Source organism: Esox lucius, chromosome 2 (genome assembly GCF_011004845.1).
Source record: "Esox lucius isolate fEsoLuc1 chromosome 2, fEsoLuc1.pri, whole genome shotgun sequence".
Taxonomy (NCBI): Eukaryota; Metazoa; Chordata; class Actinopteri; order Esociformes; family Esocidae; genus Esox; species Esox lucius.
In genome coordinates this window covers 22,764,195-22,782,766 of record NC_047570.1, presented here as the reverse complement: position 1 = coordinate 22,782,766, position 18,572 = coordinate 22,764,195, and the positions used below count along the sequence as shown (strand labels likewise).

The window sequence follows — 18,572 nt, the reverse complement described above, 5'->3', positions numbered from 1 at the left end:
AGGTCCCCCTGCTCAAGCCAGCGCATGTCCAGGCCCGTCTGAAGTTTGCCAATGAACATCTGGATGATCCAGAGGAGGAATGGGAGAAGGTCATGTGGTCTGATGAGACAAAAATAGAGCTTTTTGGTCTAAACTCCACTTGCTGTGTTTGGAGGAAGAAGAAGGATGAGTACAACCCCAAGAACACCATCCCAACTGGGAAGCATGGAGGTGGAAACATCATTCTTTGGGGATGCTTTTCTGCAAAGGGGACAGGACGACTGCACCGTATTGAGGGGAGGATGGATGGGGCCATGTATTGTGAGATCTTGGCCACAACCTCCTTCCCTCAGTAAGAGCATTGAAGATGGGTCGTGCCTGGGTCTTCCAGCATGCCAGGGCAACTAAGGAGTGGCTCCGTAAGAAGCATCTCAAGGTCGTGGAGTGGCCTAGCCAGTCTCCAGACCTGAACCCAATAGAAAATCTTTGGAGGGAGCTGAAAGTCCGTATTGCCCAGCAAGGTCTGTATGGAGGAGTAGGCCAAAATGCCTGCTGCAGTGTGTGGAAACCTGGTCAAGAACTACAGGAAACGTATGATCTCTGTAATTGCAAACAAAGGTTTCTGTACCAAATATTAAGTTCTGCTTTTCTGATGTATCAAATACTTATGTCATGCAATAAAATGCTAATTAATTACTTAATCATACAATGTGATTTTCTGGATTTTTGTTTTAGATTCCATCACTCACAGTTGAAGAGTGCTTATGATAGAAATTACAGACTTCTACATGCTTTGTAAGTGGGGAAACCTGCAAAATCGTCAGTGTATTTAAATACTTGTTCTCCCCACTGTATAGACATTTATCATTTATTCCTACGTTGACAGTTATCTGAAACCAAAAAGTTTGAATAGTTATTTTTTTTGCTTTTCGAATGTCAAATATTTTTAGCTCAATGAATAAACTGTCGAGCACAAGTCAGTTGCTGAGGTGATTGAGACAACCAAGAATTCACATAGTAATAGAAATGTTCTGATGTCGTTCGGTTGACCGAATACTCCAATATAATGAAAACTGCATTGATTCTGAGTGTGTGGAGATCCTCTTCTGTGAGTGATGTCAATGAATGTGTCTGACGGGTTTCCATTTTCATATTAGTCGAAGTGAGTGTTACTCACTTTTTGTGACTGGGAGCGATCTGGTCATGGCAACGTCATTAAGCTATACTGTTCTTTAAGGGTTAATTAAATCACTGAGGTTTAAAGTGCATAACGTAATCTGTAAGGCGTTTGCACATGCTCAGTGTGTTCCCTGTACGCAGTGGAAATGCTATGGGTAATGGTTGAGCTATGGTTGAGACGGTATGCGGACATGCCTGGCATGTAAGACGATGACGTATGTCGCAAAATCTGAGAGTCGAGTCGCTGAGTGGTAAATCGAGTCATCCACGCCTTCATTGACCGGTCACGTCACCACCGCTTGGGAGGAGCCTTCTACAGTTCTGCCAGGGTCATGGGACTGAAATCAAATTTAAGATTTTAACTATTACAAGCATAAAATAACCATAATCTGCAGTTCATACTTGAATTGTTTCATTCTTTCCTATCCGTCTTGCATTTGCTTGTTTCCTCATACTCGCTTTAGACACCGTACGATTTCCGTTCGGTAAGAGGAGACAAGTCGTGTCATTGTTTTAAGTGTACTCTTTTAAAAGTCAGAGGCATTATTTTATGCAGCGCATCTTTAAGATGTAACTCAGTATTGTGCTACTACTAAACTATACTTAGTCTGGTCCCTGAATGCGAATTGTGGTTTTAAATCCTTAATCCCCAAATAACAAATACGATAAATCGAGTACTATTTATAAAGCAATACACATTCAAACAGTGACTCGCACAGGTCTACTGAGTTGTTTAACTCGACTCTACATGCATGACATACGTCATCGGTTTGCAGGCCAGGCGTGTCCACACAGCCTCTGGTTGAGACGATGAGGCCGATGAAAACAGCTGTACTAGAAGACCCAGAATGCACTTCGGCGTTCATTCTATTCTGATTTTTAGGCTTTGCAATAGATCCAATATGTTTGCGCGAAATCATTACGGAATCCTTGAATATGTACCCAACTGAAAAGGGCGACGAAAAGGGTAAAATCGGACCAGTCTCAAAATGACCACCGGCTTCAGCTCGAATTCTTGTCGATTCGCAGATTATTTTGTTATCTGCGGACTCGACACTGAAAGCGGGCTAGAACCAGACGAACTGTCCGGTAAGTGTCGGCAAGGGTTGGGGTACCAATAAGCATTCTGCATGGTTATAATGTATATAAGTGTTTTCAACATTTAGTAGAGCACCATGTTATATTCACTTTTAAACATAAAATGCAAAAACAACTTAGCTATGAGCTTAGACAATTACTGTGTAGCCTGCATCAGTAAACAGGACGACGCAGTGTTGTCAAATGCATTTAATTTATCATTAAGTATGTGTTTTCTTCCTGACAATTTTTTGTTTGTTTTGTGGTTTCCCCGACAATTACTGTCGATTATGATAAACTCCTAGTCGTTTAGAGCGGATGATTTCAGTGTTGTTGGCTTGAGATGTTTGAGTGAGTAAGAGAATAGGCCTTTCGTGTTCCATTGCATAGCTGCAATCTAAAACAATAAATTGTACATGGTTAAACCCTTTCCTCAGTCAATCAGGCGGTCAAAGCACATGCAGATATAATTGTACACACAAATCTTTGACCTTGATTGTCTTTTTCAGACTTCACTATAAGACATTGGCCTACTCTATTTCTTCAAAACATTTAATAACCAATGTTTTCTTTATGTATTGAATTTTCTTAAGGGTAATTACAAGTATAATCGAGCAGATAAACAATGGCACTTCCATGAATTAAACAGATTTTCTTGTAGTTTAACATGTCACTGCAGAAATGGAGCCATTGATTGGCACAATGACACCATAACTCCAACAAGAAACAATACAACATTTTCAAAATGCCACATGAAACATTGATATCATGTAGCCACGTCTTTTTTGTGTGTTAGCCACATTTTCTATAATTTATTGGCATGCAAAATATCCCTGAATAATGGCATTTCTATATTCCTATTTATTTCTTAAACACAGACTATAATAACAGTATAATTAACATAATCATTTGACTCTTATCAGTGTTCGATTGTTTGATTAGAAAGAGGGAGAGAGTCTGAAAACCAGCCAACAAATGCTTGCTTCCTCTGTATTTGTTTTCTCCGCTCCTTGCCTCTTGTTGAAAGTGAATTGGAGTCAGAGGGGCGGATCATTCGCTTTTCCCCCCTAATGTGTTGGAAAGGAGATGGGCAATAGAGCAAACAAGGGAAACATTTCAGTAGAATGTCCTCGATTCATTAAGTTTTCAATTCTTTGCTTCCATCTTAAAACTCATTGTGTTAGGTGAGAGAGGCAGCAAGTGTTTTACAGCTATTACACTTTTCAGACACTGCTAGAGTGAATTATCGCAATACCCATGGCGTAATAACTGGTTACCATAATACCCATGGCCTATCCAGAAAAGGCAGCTAACCGCAACTTTTATAATGTCCAGACAATTGTTGATATCTAAGAGGGATTTATAGTTTGTGACATGGTGAGAACTACCATAAAACCTGAAAGGCTTGAGGGAATATGCTTAAACAGGCCCAGACTACTAGTCGTGCACTGTTGTTATTGATTGTATTAAGTTATAATTAAATTGCTATTTATTGTTATAAAATCTGAAAACATTCTGCTTGATCAGATTTTTTTTTTGGACCACTGAGCAATGTTCCTTAAATAAGTAAATTACACTTTATTGGTAATTGTTAATAAAAAAAATCTCGATTAATTTGTTGATTAATTTCGGTATCGTGTCGAAGTTCAACATTTGCATGACGTCCTTAGTATAATGGATTAAAAACCATGCTTGTACCTAAATACTTCAAGGCTTAAACCATGGTACATGATTCCCTGAATTCCTTTCTTCAGACTATACCATCATGGTTTAAGTATCCTAGAAGAACCATAGAAGCAAGCCTTGCTAGTTGTTTAAGTTAATTTCCTTGTCGTTTGTTTTCAGGAGGTCATAAAGTATCTTAAAATTTTAAAATCTGGCAAAACATGTGTGAAGTTGTCAGGAAAGAAACAGTTGCTGCACACGGGACTTTAACTAGTTTTGCATGTATGTCATTGCTCTCTAAAAATGCAATACATTTCTGCTTGACCCCTCTTTTAGATTAGATTAGATTCAACTTTATTGTAATTGAACAGTACGAGTACCGTCCAACGAAATGCAGTTAGCATCTAACCAGAAGTGCAAATAGAAGAGGGCAGTAAATTTACAAATATTAGGTATAGTGTATGTTACAAGTGTAATGTATAGATGTGCATTGAGGGCAAATACAGTGCAAATGGCAATTCTAAATGAGCAATGAAGGCAAATAGGGGAGGCAGAAAATGTACAAGTATCAAGTGTAATGTATGTACAAGTTGGAAATGAATAGTTGTGTATTGAGGTGAATGCAAATCCTTTTCTTTGGATAACTGAATAAAGATACAGATGGATGACAAATTAAAGGAAGACAAACAAACATTGTGTGTCTCAGTAAGGTGCTGGGCCACCACGAGCTACCAGAACAACTTCAATGTGCCTTGGCATTGATTTTACGAATATCTGGAACTCTAATGGAGGCATGGAACACGGTTTTTCCAAAAGTTATTCCCTCATTTGTTGTTTTGATGATGGTGATGGAGAGCGCTGTCTGACACGTCGGTCCAAAATCTCCCATAGGTTTTCAGTTGGTTTGAGATCTGTGAAGGCCATAGCATTAGACTGACCTTGTTTCCATACTAATCAAACCATTCAGTGACTTCCATGCCCCAAAAAAATGCAGCCTTACAAAAACTAACAAATGTCCTGTCCTGTGCCTTGACTCAAGATTTTACCAACAGGTACTCATTAAGCCTTCTACAGAAAACTTTCAAAACTCACTGATTTTCTTATAGCGGCACCCTTAATTGGTTCTAATTTCACTGAATATGAGTTTTCACTTTTCATCAACAGTCTCTTGTAGGAGGGTTGAAAGCATCACACACACTCCCAAAAGTGTGAAAATGTACTTAAAACATCCGGTTCAAGTAAATATTAACTGTACTAGTTTATTTTGAATCTTTGCTGCAATCACATTTCCTTCCTTTCAACTGAAAAATTGAAGGATATTTTACAGAAATCAGTCAGTGAGTAACAGTACTTCCCTGTTGTTTATCTTAAAAGAATGAGGCTATTCAGACTACTATCATGGCTCATCTGCTCTAGTATATCTAAAGGCCCGTTCACACTTAAATATATTTTCTGAAAGATATCTAAGAATACTTGAGCTGTTAGATTATTTTGTTGTGTAAACAAAAATTGCTCTTTTTAGTCGCTACCTTCGGATGTAGTGCATTAGTGCCCCGAGATTTTCAGGTGAAGAGAGAAAAGGTCTTGGTTTGAGCAGTATAACAATACAATATCCGCTGGCAAGAAAATCAGATGCTCAGCATTTTTAAAATACCAAATAAAAATTTGAGTAGACAAATACCACAAAATTAACTAATCTTTTTAATCCTTAGCTACAAGTTAGCTACCCACTTCGTTCCTTTCTGATAGCATGTGCACGTTTTCCATAATGATATGTTAGTGGTTACTACATCACTGCACTCCCTCTCCTGCATGTTCTTGATTCTCCTAATTTCTGTAAGTGACCATTATTTTGAACCATTGGGTTTCATCCGTTTCTTTATTAAATTATTTAGTAAACTTTATGAAAGTTTAAGCAACAAGGTTTATATTTGTTTGTGTTGGATAATTTCGATTAAGATTCGCTATCGTTGATGTTGATACCATTGTGAACCTCAGCTCAGTGTTGCCAGGTTAAGCAAACCTTTCCAATTGCCGATGATTATTGTTTAAAAATAAAAATTAAGGAAATTAGGGAGCCAAATTATCGTCTCCTTTCACCAATGCGGATCAGTTCCCAACGTTTACCAAAAAGATCTGTTTAAAAAGAACTGTTCGTTCGCCAACGACCCATCACTAGCAATTACTTGACTTCGAGTTGCCAGACGAAAGGTGAGGAACACAGAAACAGAAAAGAACATAACATGTCGTCATAATAAATGCACACAGCTACAATTGGGAAGCATGTATTCAAAACAACAAAGCACAAATAAATTTTAAGCTGGCTAGAATGAAAGTGTCTACTAATTCAAATGGTGTGAAAAGCTTGATTGGAGAGGGATATGACTCACAATCAATCATTTAAGCTATGTGAATGTTTCTTTTGTCATCATGAGCAGTAAGAGCAGTGATCTTGGCCATTTTTTAATTCCTATAAGTGCATGTGCTAATCTCCTCCATCTTTACACAACGGACTGTTTGTTGTTAGCCTTCTTAAATCTCTGATGTGTGGTGAGTTAGTGTTGGTAACTAGTTAGTGAGTGAGAGGATAAGGAGGGTTAATATGTCTTTTCTCCCTCTACAGGAAAGTAAAAACGTCTCTTAAAACATTTTGGGGTTAATACGATTTAAAAATTAAATGTAAAGACAATATTGCCACAGACAGACTATTGGTTGCAAATGCAATCTGGCTTTGTATGTGGAAGTGTTAAGTAATGCTCATTGAAGAGAAAATCTCTTCTGCTGGTTATACAACCCTGTTTCCAAAAAAGTTGGGATGCTGTGTAAAATAGAAATAAAAATGGAATGCAATGGTGTGCAAGTCATTTAAACCCTATATTTAATAGAAAATCGTACAGAGACAACATATTAAATGTTGAAACTAGGAATGTTTTAGTTTCTTAAAATAAATGTCAATTTGAATTCGATGCCAGCAACACATTTCAAAAAAGCTGGGACAGGGGGAACAAACGACTAGAAAAGTTGTGCAATGCTAAGAAAAGCCTGGTGGAACATCTCATTAATTAGCAAATGGTCAGTAACATGATTGGGTATGAAAAGAGCATCCCAGGGAGGATGGGTCTTTTAGAAGTTATGGGGAGGGGTTGACCACTGTGAAAGACTGCACAGGCAAACATTTTAAGAATAACATTTTTCAACGTAAAATTGCAAAGCATTTGGGGATCTCATCATCTGCGGTACATAATATCATTAAAAGATTCAGAGAATCTAGCAACATTTCTGTACGCAAGGGAGCAGGCCGAAAACAAATATTGGATGGCTGGAACACTTACGAAAACAATTGTCTATGAAAACACTACCATGCACAGAAGAAAGCATATATAAACAAGATCCAGAAACGCCGCCACCTTCACTGGCTCCGAGCTCATTTAAGATGGACTGAGGCGAAGTGGAAAACTATCCTGTGCTCTGATGAATCAAAATTGTAAATTATTTTTGGGAATCATGGACGCCACATCCTCCAGGCTAAAGAGGGACCATCCGGCTTGTCATCAACTCAGATGGGTAGGTTCATGTCAAAGTAACATCCACATGAAAAGCAGGACCCAAGGTTTCCCAGCAGGACATTGCCCAAAGCATCCCACTGCCTCCGCTGGGTTGCCTTCTTCCCATAGTGCATCCTAGTGCCATTTATTCTCCAGGTAAGCGAAACAAACACACTCAGCCATCCACGTGATGTAAAAGGAAACGTGATTCATCAGACCAGGCCACCTTCTTCAATTGCTTCGTGGTCCAGTTCTGATGCCCATTGTAGGCGCTTTCAGCAGTGGACAGGGTCAGCATGGGCACCCTGACTGATTTGTGGCTATGCAGCCCCATACGCAACAAACTGCGATGCAGCATGTGTTCTGCCACCTTTCTATCAGTACCAGCATTAAGATTTTCAGCAATATGAGCTACAGTAGCTTGTCTGTTGGATCGGACTACATGGGCCAGCTTTCGCTCCCCACGTGCATCAATGAGCCTTGGCTGCCGCCAATGACCCTGTCGTCAGTTCACCCCTTTTTTTTTCTTGGACCACTTTTGATAGGTACTGACCACTGCAGTCCAGGAACACCACACAAGGGCTGCAGTTTTGGAGATTCTCTAACCCAGTCGTCTAGCCATCACAATTTGGCCCTTGTTAAAGTTGCTCAGATCCTTGCCTGTTTTTCCTGCTTCTAACACAACTTTGAGGACAGAATGTTCACTTGCTGCTTAATATATCCCACCCACTGACAGGTGCCATGATAACGAGATTATCAGTGTTATTCACTTTACCTGCCAGTGGTCATAATGTTATGGCTGATCGGTATATATACAGCTTTTGGAGCAACATATCCTGCCATCCCGATGACATCTTTTTCAGGGAAGGCCTTGCTTATTTCAGCAAGACAATGCCAAATCACATTTTGCGCATATTACAAAAACATGGCTCCAGCATGGAATCTGGGTGCTTAACTGGTCTGCCTGCAATCCAGAGCTGTCACTCATTGAAAATATTTTTTGCATTATGAAATGAAAAATACAACAAAGGAGACCCCAAACTGTTGAGCAGCTGAAATCCTATATCAAGCAAGAATGGGACAAAATTCCACTTTCAAAACTACAGCAATTTGTTCTCCTCATTTCCCAATATACTTTCACAGTATTGTTAAAACGTTGGGACAGAGGCAAACAGGGCTGTATACGTTTAAGTAAATCACAATTGGGAATAATGTTATTGTAAACTACATCGACTTATTATTGGCACCTTTTTGTGTGTGTTTCCGATACAGTGGGGAGAACAAGTATTTGATACACTGCCGATTTTGCAGGTTTTCCCACTTACACTTACTTTCAGCTCCCTCCAAAGATGTTCTATTGGGTTCAGGTCTGGAGACTGGCTAGGCCACTCCAGGACCTTGAGATGCTTCTTACGGAGCCACTCCTTAGTTGCCCTGGCTGTGTGTTTCGGGTCATTGTCATGCTAGAAGATCCAGCCACGACCCATCTTCAATGCTCTTACAGAGGGAAGGAGGTTGTTGGCAGGTATAGCTGGGTGTCATCGGCATAGCAGTGGAAATGGATATTGAATTTAGGAAAGATATGAACAAGAGAAAGTAGATAGATGATGAACAGAAGGGGCCCCAGGACAGAGCCCTGGGGAACACCGGTAGTAACAGGAGATGAATGTGATTTGAAAGTACTGAGTTGGATGAGTTGAGTGCGGCCAGAGAGGATTTAAACCACTCCAAAGGTGTTATACCAATAGAGACTAGTCTGTCAAGGAGGATGAGAATGGTTAATAGTCCAGAGTCAGCTGCCATGAGAAGATCATTAGTGATTTTTACCAGTGCTGTTTCAGTGCTATGGCAGGGGCGGAAGCCAGATTGGAATTCTTCATAGAGGTTATTGTCAGACAAGGGTGCATGAACCTCAGATGCAACGGTTTTTTCAAGGATTTTAGATTTAAAAAAGGCAGGTTAGAAATAGGACAGAGGTTATTGAAATTGTTGGGGTCTGCACCAGGTTTCTTAAGTATAGGAGTTATTGGCAGCAGATTTTAGAGGTCAAGGAACAGTGCCAGAGGTGAGAGAAGAATGTATAATGGTAGTTATAAGGGAGGAGAGGAGTGGGTAAGCAGGCTTTTACCAGGGTGGTAGGTAGAGGGTCTAGCTGACATGTAGTTGGTTTTGACATTTGATTAAGGTCAGATATTATGGGTTTGGGTACACAATAGACCAATGGAATGCTGTTGTAAAACCATTCAAAAAAAGGATCGCAATTGCACTGTGGAAACCTGGGACCAACTCAGAGTACAGGAGAATTTCTCATTTGGAGTCGGCATTACTACGGTGTGTCACTGTACACAATTTCTGCAAACCTTGAGAACGCTTTTGGCAGACTGAAGGGCAGATCGAGGTGATTGTTAAAATGAAATGACTGCAAGATACGCAGGGTCAAATCCTTGGTGATAGCATGTTGTGTTCTGCGTAACCTCTGCGAAATGAATGGTGATGAGTACATAGAAAAATGGGGTGTCACTGCATTAAACCAGCCTGACAGGATACTGCCATCCACTGTAGAGGCCAATGGGCTAGACACACGTACAGATGGGTCTGCAGTACATCATTAGACCTCTCTGTGCGACTAGGCCCTCGGCCTCTACAGTAAACCTGGTTTTACATGTTTGTTCTTTATCTGTTGTGATTTAATAAATATTTCAGCAGTGAGCGGGAGTTCTTCTGTTTTCAGATTTACACAGCCACTATACACACGTATTTGGTTCCACAACTATTTATCTGCAAAAATGTAGGTGCAAAATACAAAGAGTACTGTAAACTAACAGCAATCTGGGTAGTATTATTGAACATTTAGATATGGCAGTGACATAAGTGTAAACTAGCATGCAATTGGTAGAATTATTATTGAATATTATAGATACATGCTTATGAATGGTGGCATAGCAAACTTCAACTATGCAGTAAGAATAAAAAAAATATAGCAAGAAGATCAAGCAAGTATATACTTAACTGTACAGGGTACATAACACGGTTTCTTCCGCTTGACGGAGCATTCACACTATTCCCGAAGTTTCGCATAGCCAACGCTAACATCGCTCAGAGTGCTTTGCCTGTAGCATACTTGTGGGTGTGTCTTTGGGCGAACTAGCATCATAACAGCAGGTAAGCTGTGTATTAAGGTTTGAGAATAGCACATTTGTATGAAGGAACGTCAGATTATTGCAATGGTTAAAATTGGAATAGAAACTTATTTTAATACACTTTTACATTTTATATATCTCTACTCAATTCATATGCCTCATTGATGTAATTCTTACAACCTGCAATGCCAGCTAGCAAACCAGCTATTAGGTAGCCAACAGTCAGCTAAGGTATATAATATTGACACCAGAAGCACCAGCTATCAGCCACCTGTCTCCACACTGCATTTTATTTTGTTTTGTCCCTGTAGGCAAATAGCGTGCAATCTTACAGCTCAGGTAATCCTAATCCAAAATGTGTATGGGCTGAGTCTAGAGTCCATCTTTTTAAAAAGGACCGCAAAAGTTATTTTAATTGTACGGAGAGCATTTCACAAGCACCTATGCAAAATGCCGTGATTGGTCAGTCACCAGCGATAGGCGCGGGTGATTTGCATAAAGTTGGAAAATCGTAACTTTTTCTTCACCTCTCACTGATCCCACGCTTCGCCCCATAAGCCGCTCGCTCGCCACGCTTCCTTTCATTGAAATTAATTGAGGCACCGCCCCCATCGCGAATGGCCCCCATCCACGTCCCTCAGCGCGCCAAGGTAGTGTCTCTTTTCCACTTTCCTAAGAAGAAAAATAACACAAACACACCAGAATAAATTAATAATAAACAAGCACAGTTGGCATAGCCAACAGCAATTTAGAAAAATATCTTATTGTCATTTAATCAAGTTTTCAATGTTTAGTGATTATTAGAGACATGCAAATGTTAACTAGCATGTCATTAATTATCATTTCTGACATTTCTGTGGAAATATTACTATTTTCAGCTAGTTGGTTAGCGACATGGCTAAAAAATATGAGCCCCTATTATCGGCCACTGTTCTCTATTATCGGCCGCCTTACTAGTTTGTTTAGTAATGTTTTATTTCCACTTTATTTGTGTTACTAATGCCTGGTCACAGTTTCACTTACGTGTTTACTAGAAAGATTTAGCTACTTTATGCCTGCTGGTGAAGAAAGAAAAAAAGATTTCTGACAATAGCCTACATGATGATGTCTGGTCAGTCGCGCAAGGCGAATTTCACGATTTGCCACAAAAAATTGCCACAAAAAAGTATTTATCATTTAACGTGCAGGGTATTTTCGCGAACACCTTATTATTACGAATTGCCATTTCCAATTCCCACTATATTTGGTCCTCAGCATAAACACAATAAGGCCGGGACTTGTCATTTGTCGTTCGGTTTCTTCTCCATAAAAGGTTATTCTCTTTGTAAGCACAATGAACTCCTTTAATATGCTTAGGTCGGCTGCAGACATTTAAAAATGGTGGTTGTAAACCTGTCCAAGTAAACTCTACTACTATCTACTACTACTAATCAGAAATGTTCAACACCGCCAGCCCCAAAAGTTGTGGTACTCTGTGAAAGTCCTACCTCCCAAGCAGGGACTGTTTGGGGGTAAAATGTAGTTCCTGGTTCTAGACCCTGGTTCCTGCGCTGGAAACTCTCATCAGGCTGCTAGGGCCCTGTTGGCACTAGCCATAGCCGATCAAGTTAGCAGTGTGGAGGAGCTCTTCTTATCTATGGCAGATTGGAGGACTCACATGCATGTGTCATGTGTCAATTAAGAGGTGAAACCATTATCATCACTCCTCACAATCTGCTGTGTTATTTAACAAAGAGGGGCTTGCCCATACACTGATCTTGCAGTTTCACTCCAGCTGAGCAGAGGGCTTATGAGCTCTTAAGAAACTCCAATGACATGATTCTTCAGTTTTGCGGTATGAGTCAGTTACTTGCTGGTCTATCCACAGCTTGTGTTTTGACTCTAATGGTGAACTGTGGATGGTTGGGGCTTTCCAGACAGCCTCATAATGATTGAAGGCTGTTTCAGAGGTCTATGGGTAGACCCAGAGACTTATAAGAAATGTGTCCTTTATAGAGTTACTGTATTTTTTTAAGAACTGGAGCATTTGTGTACCTGACGAGACAGCCGTTTTCAGTAACAGTTGCTCCACAACAGTGTTACAGTAATAGAGTTCTTGCTCCTATAATGAGCAGTATGTCACTTGTCTATGGACACCCATGTCAGGGACATTGATTAGACTGTCTTTGGGGGAGATTTAAATGTAGAAAACAACAACTCTGTCAACTCTGGTGTATGGAATATTGTGTTTTAAGGTTAAAATATGCGTTGATTTGAAGCATAAACTTTATGACCCAGAAAGCCTCAGTGCTGTGACCCAAACATGATTAACCCCTCCAGATCATGAGCTTTAATGAAGAAACATAAATCCTGTTATCTATCCACTTTCTTAATGTGGCTTGAAGATTTCTTTAGAGCACAGCAGTTCCTTCTGGTCTCCCACAAAGACAAAAGATAGTTATCAGCTTTCTTTCATTTTCTCGTAGTTATGTAACTTGATGCAAAATGCCTGTTCAGTTGAACTCTCCATTAATTTGAAAATGATTACAGTAAATCCAGTCCAACACTGTGATCTCCAGAAAGGATTCTTCATATCTAATGTAACAGATTAGTAATAATTGAATTGATTCCGTTCCAAAGATTCATGGACAGAGGACTCATAATTCTTTGCCATGTCATATATTATTTTATAATCAGTATAACTAAGCAGCAAATATTGCACTCTCTTAGGATGCCATGCACATATTATCATCTTTTTAATGACTTTGTCATCAGGGGGCAGTTATCAATGGCTGCAAAAGCCAATAGATGGCAAACTTGATGAGAAAAACGTCCTTTATGTGACAGTGTTGGGATGCAGGGTGAAACTAGATTAGCATATTTATTAGGGGGCCTCTTGCCAGGCTGACATGATTGGCTGGCTCCCAGCTTAGCCCTGTTGAGTACACTGGGTACAGGCAGCAGAGACACTCTCTCACACACACACACTCACACACACACACATACACATGCACTCTATTGAAATGCTAACATCCTTTGAGTTCCCCTGACAACCCCTCTCTTAATACCCACATGCTCACTGTGGGTCTCGTGATCTTATATTCACTGTTGGTTAAAAACTCATAGGTGTGTTCAAATAGTTTTAATCCTTACGAAGTTTAAGCAAATCTGTACCCGTATTTAATTGAATAATGGCTATTGGTTGGTAGCATACACTTGAAAGTAAAGGAAATGTTCCTTTTGTGGGAAGCACTCTGGCACGTAACGTTTTTCTGCATTGGGGATTGCACAGCTTGATCTCTTTTTTTTGTGTGTACTGCGATGTTATTCAAAATCACTATTCAACTCAAGAAATGGATACTGAGTAAAAAGCCAAGTCATTCTATATTGACAAATATGTTATAGTTTACCTAGATTTAGATTTTGCATCTATGTGTATGTTTTCTGTGGGGTGTACATGGTCCAGACATTCCTTGAGACTTCTGCAGTTTCAGACTCTGGATATCAAAGCTTAGGTTTAACCAAACTGTAATAAAAACATCAGAAAAAACTTACAGAAAACCTTACTTCAAATCCAGTTAATGTCCGGAGAAGCTTGTATCATAAGCTAACTCTGCCCTGTCAGCACCTGGGGACTCTATCCTCTCTTTTGCTCTGTGGAAACAGGAAGGCTGTCTTATAACAGGGTTTGGGCGACTGCACGGCAGAGGAACGGATAGCAAGTTTTCAAATAAAAAAAGCAACTATGCACAAACTCCCTCATAAACTCTCAGCTTCATCTGATCTGAAGTGGTGTAGTTTTGATGCTGACAAGGCAGTTTGCCATTAACAGAGCACCATGCTCCCACTGGTGAGGGGCTGGTGATAATTCCTTTTCAACATTAGTCACTTTGAAGGTAATCTGTTGACAGACCGTGTTGAGTGACGTGATCTGGAGACTCCTCATTTGGGCAGGATAAAAGAATAATAAGCTGCCAGTGGGGTGCAGCTTCCTGAATAGACTATATTTTGGACTGAGTTCAGGCTCTTCAGGAAAGTTAAAGACAGTCCTAGTTATTCTTTTCCCTTCAACCATGACTTACTAGAATATTGTTTCCCGTGTTTGGTCCTTAAATTTCCCAGTAAACAGTAAACACGGCCCTGCATTTTTCAGATGCATTGCATCTTATTTGCTGAGATAGCAGATCATCATGCACAGCTGATTTGTACGGGTCCAGAATAGCCAACTCCTTCTCCACATCATTCACTATTACTGGATTAAAAGAAAAATTATTTGAGATTCAAATGCATAGCTTGTCCTCGCAGTATCACATATCAATTCTATCTTTATCAGTAGTGTGCCGAGATGATGTTTTTACTGTGTATTTTACAGTGTTTCCTGACCTTTTTAGGATCAGACCCACTGGCTGCAAGTTGACGTTTGTAAAATCCTGCCTTACTGATTGTCTGACTGCACTGATTCCTTGCTTCCCTTCATAGTTCCCTAACAGTGGGGGTTCTCCAGGCTGCACCAGAGCGGATATTTACACTGGTCGCTTAAATAACACATCAAAATAATAGTTTTATTCCAGTACTTTTACAGTTTGTTCCTTTTAAGTTGACAGTGTTGGTTAGAAAGTGGATGTTGCCTGTTTAAGTTTTATTTATTTTGTGTTAAATTACTGGGCTGGTGGAGTGCTTGACCGTCTCTCTGTGTCCTTGTGTTGGCGTCAGGGAAGGGGTTTGATTGAGGTGTGGATGTGGCAGCACTTCGTTCCAGGGTTGGTAAAGGTTATTGCTATAATTAGAACTGGGAAATGTTACGTAGCTGTTATTTGACTGTTGAAAATTGTCATTTGAATTTACATTGCCTATTGAAAGTCTCTTGAACTTTTTAAACCCTTTGTCATGCCAATGCCATAATTCTTTTAAAACCCTTGTGTATGTTTGAGGGCTGTTAAAGTCTTGCTGTATGTTTGAGGGCTGTTAAAGTCGTTCTGTATGTTTGAGGGCTGCTAAGGTCATTCTGTATGTTTGAGGCATGTTAAAGTTGTACTGTATGTGCTATTTTCCTATCCCACTTGGTTACCGATGCAGCATACATTGAACAGAACACCAAGTGGGTGGAGTCTGGACTTAGTGAAATCACTGAAAGAAGTCAGATCTCACCTGCACCTTTTCTCCCCATCTTTCTCCCTTTTTGATGAAAAGATGTGCAATAGTACAGTACATTTCCTAGCAAGAGTGTCTATGCTCTGCCCCATTTCCTTGTTCATGCACTCACCAAGTGCACCACAAGTTTTTGTTCTCACAACCATGTCTAAATGATGAATTCTGCAGTGGGGTTGGGCAGCGGTGTGTGTGGAATCCTAAAAAGCCCAGTTAATGGAGTAGAAAAAACCCACACATGGCAGTTCCAGAGGGAGGCCTTTCTCTGAAGCCTGTGAATATAAGAAAAATAAAGTCTTTCATCTTTGAGAGTGAGTTGTGATCTATGATTTTTTTTCTTGGGTTGACTTAGTAGAGGTTAATGGTGTCTATACTGGTGTCTTTACAGCTTTCAGATTGGTATTTTAGCACTGGAAAGGCCTGTTTGTTAACAGTATAGACAAAACATGTGATGTTCATATAATGCAATAAATGGATAACTCCAGGACATAGCTACTTTCCTTGACTCTGTAAGGGATGTTTGTTTACTGGAATTACTGAAACAATTGGCTACTCTACTCAGCATCCAAGTGCTTCCAGAGAACGCTTGTTGTCAACCACATCAAACCACTCCCACAACACTTTCTCTGGCCCCACCCCCACAGAAATAAAGGGACCAGTGGTCTTTCAACTTGCTTGGCCTGATTGTGACATTGTGAATTGACTTTCATGGCTGATGTCATTGCAGTATTTGTGGAGGCATGTGTTCATTGGCATCTGAACTGGGCGTACTGGCAGAGGGATAATTTAGTCAGTGAACCATGACAGGGTTTTATCACCACAAAATTGCTTGTTGAACAATAGTTTAATAGAATATTCTTGGCTATTAGGTACCCTGTCAGACATTATTCCAAAATGAAGGTATACCAAGGAGACTTCAAATAAAAAAAAAAATAACATTTTTGCGTATGTAAGTGTTTGGATCCAATCTGCTTCCTTTATGTTTATTCATTTTTTTTTTTTTTTTGGGACACCTACTCTAAAAATACTAAAATAGCAAAATAACATGCTGGACTCACAAGATGTGGTCTATAGTTTGCATTAAGGTTTGTAGCTCATAGATGGCGGACATTGGAAAACGGGGGAGGGGAAAGGGCGAAATGTATGCGCATTTTGCATTTATACATTTGCATATCAATGGAACTAGTTGGAAAGTTTTGTAGTTGCTGTAAACTGTTCAGGCATTCTCTGCGCTGCTCTTGTCTTGTGTGCCTGGTATTGATGACATACCTCTCCGTTGTTTGGATTGTATAATTGTTCATATTTCTGGCCTAGTTTCCAGCCATGGGCTCCAGGCTGTGGATGGGAAAGTTAGCAACAGATTAAGCATTTAATTCTACGCCCTGTGGTTCTACTGCTGTCAGTCTGTGGTTAGCCTAGCTCACTGTTTATTCTGATGCAGACCTAAGTATCTCATTTATATCACCCACTCAACAATCACTGTAACTACTCCTTGATTGACACAAAACCATGGTGCCAGATGTACTGGAGGCCATGGGCTGGAGCTGGGTCTTGGGACTGGAGGCCATGGGTTGGAGCTGGGTCCTGGGACTGGAGGCCATGGGTTGGTGCTGGGTCTTGGGATTGGAGGCCATGGGTTGGAGCTGGGACAGGGGACTGGAGGCCATGGGTGGGAGCAGGGTCTTGGGACTGGAGGCAATGGGTTTGAGCTGGGTCTTGGGATTGGAGGCCATGGGTTGGAGCTGGGACAGGAGGCCATGGGTTGGAGCTGGGTCTTGGGACTGGAGGCCATGGGTTGGAGCTGGGTCTTGGGACTGGAGTCCATGGGTTGGAGCTGGGTCTTGGGACTGGAGTCCATGGGTTGGAGCTGGGTCTTGGGACTGGAGGCCATGGGTTGGAGCTGGGTCTTGGGACTGGAGGCCATGGGTTGGAGCTGGGTCTTGGGACTGGAGGCCATGGGTTGGAGCTGGGTCTTGGGACTGGAGTCCATGGGTTGGAGCTGGGTCTTGGGACTGGAGGCCATGGGTGGGAGCAGGGTCTTGGGACTGGAGGCAATGGGTTTGAGCTGGGTCTTGGGATTGGAGGCAAATGGGTTGGAGCTGGGACAGGGGACTGGAGGCCATGGGTTGGAGCTGGGTCTTGGGACTGGAGTCCATGGGTTTGTGCTGGGTCTTGGGACTGTTGGCTATGGGTTTGAGCTGGGAAAGGGGACTGGAGGCCATGGGTTGGAGCTGGGACTGGGGACTTCTTGGGTCGGGGTTGGTACAGGTGCTGGGTTGGGATCTGGGCCTATAAAGGGGAAAATTTACTAACTATCCTGAAGAGAAAAAGTGATATTAAGTGGGTGATGTTATAGGAACCGTTAGGCCAGACAGGTTTACTTTACCTGGCAGGCCAATCTGGAAATGGTTTGTCGATGACATGAATATATAGTCAATTATAGACCTGATCTTTCGGTTCTGGGATGGCCCTGGATTGGACCGGATCTTATAACTCAGGGAAGAAAGGAGAGGGAACATCATACGTCAGACGCCTCCAATACACAGCCACAAGCGTCTTTCAGCTCCACCATTCTGTGACTAATGTGTGTGACAGCTGGACTGGAGGACGACTGGACCCTAGCCATGACACAGACTGAAATGTACAGCTACATTCTCTCATTGCCTGTGTTTTTGAATTGGTACGATGTGATTGATTCAGCAGACTATTGCCTATGTGATAGCAGGTGTACCAGAGGAATAGAATTATAAAATTGCCTGAAGTTCACTTACACTTTAATTGCCTATTGGAACCTTGTTGGCTGCTGTCAGTGTAATTCTATTGAACTAGATGCATTAATTGATTGGCCTTCTACAGAGTT

The 18,572-nt window shown here is 40.9% G+C and overlaps 1 protein-coding gene across 3 annotated transcripts in view; it reads left to right on the top strand.

Moving 5' to 3' along the window:
* The first annotated feature begins 1,493 nt into the window (after positions 1 to 1,493).
* dennd5a (DENN/MADD domain containing 5A) overlaps positions 1,494 to 18,572 on the top strand; it is a 43,356-nt gene continuing 26,277 nt past the window's right edge. For 2 of the 3 annotated variants that reach the window (XM_010878246.5, XM_010878254.5), the window contains exon 1: positions 1,912 to 2,247. In XM_010878246.5, the coding sequence (XP_010876548.2) occupies positions 2,148 to 2,247 (100 nt within the window). In that variant the 5' untranslated portion in view covers positions 1,912 to 2,147. Of the gene's footprint in view, positions 2,248 to 18,572 lie in introns of all 3 variants that reach the window. The other variant, XM_029124367.2, reaches the window with a different exon arrangement.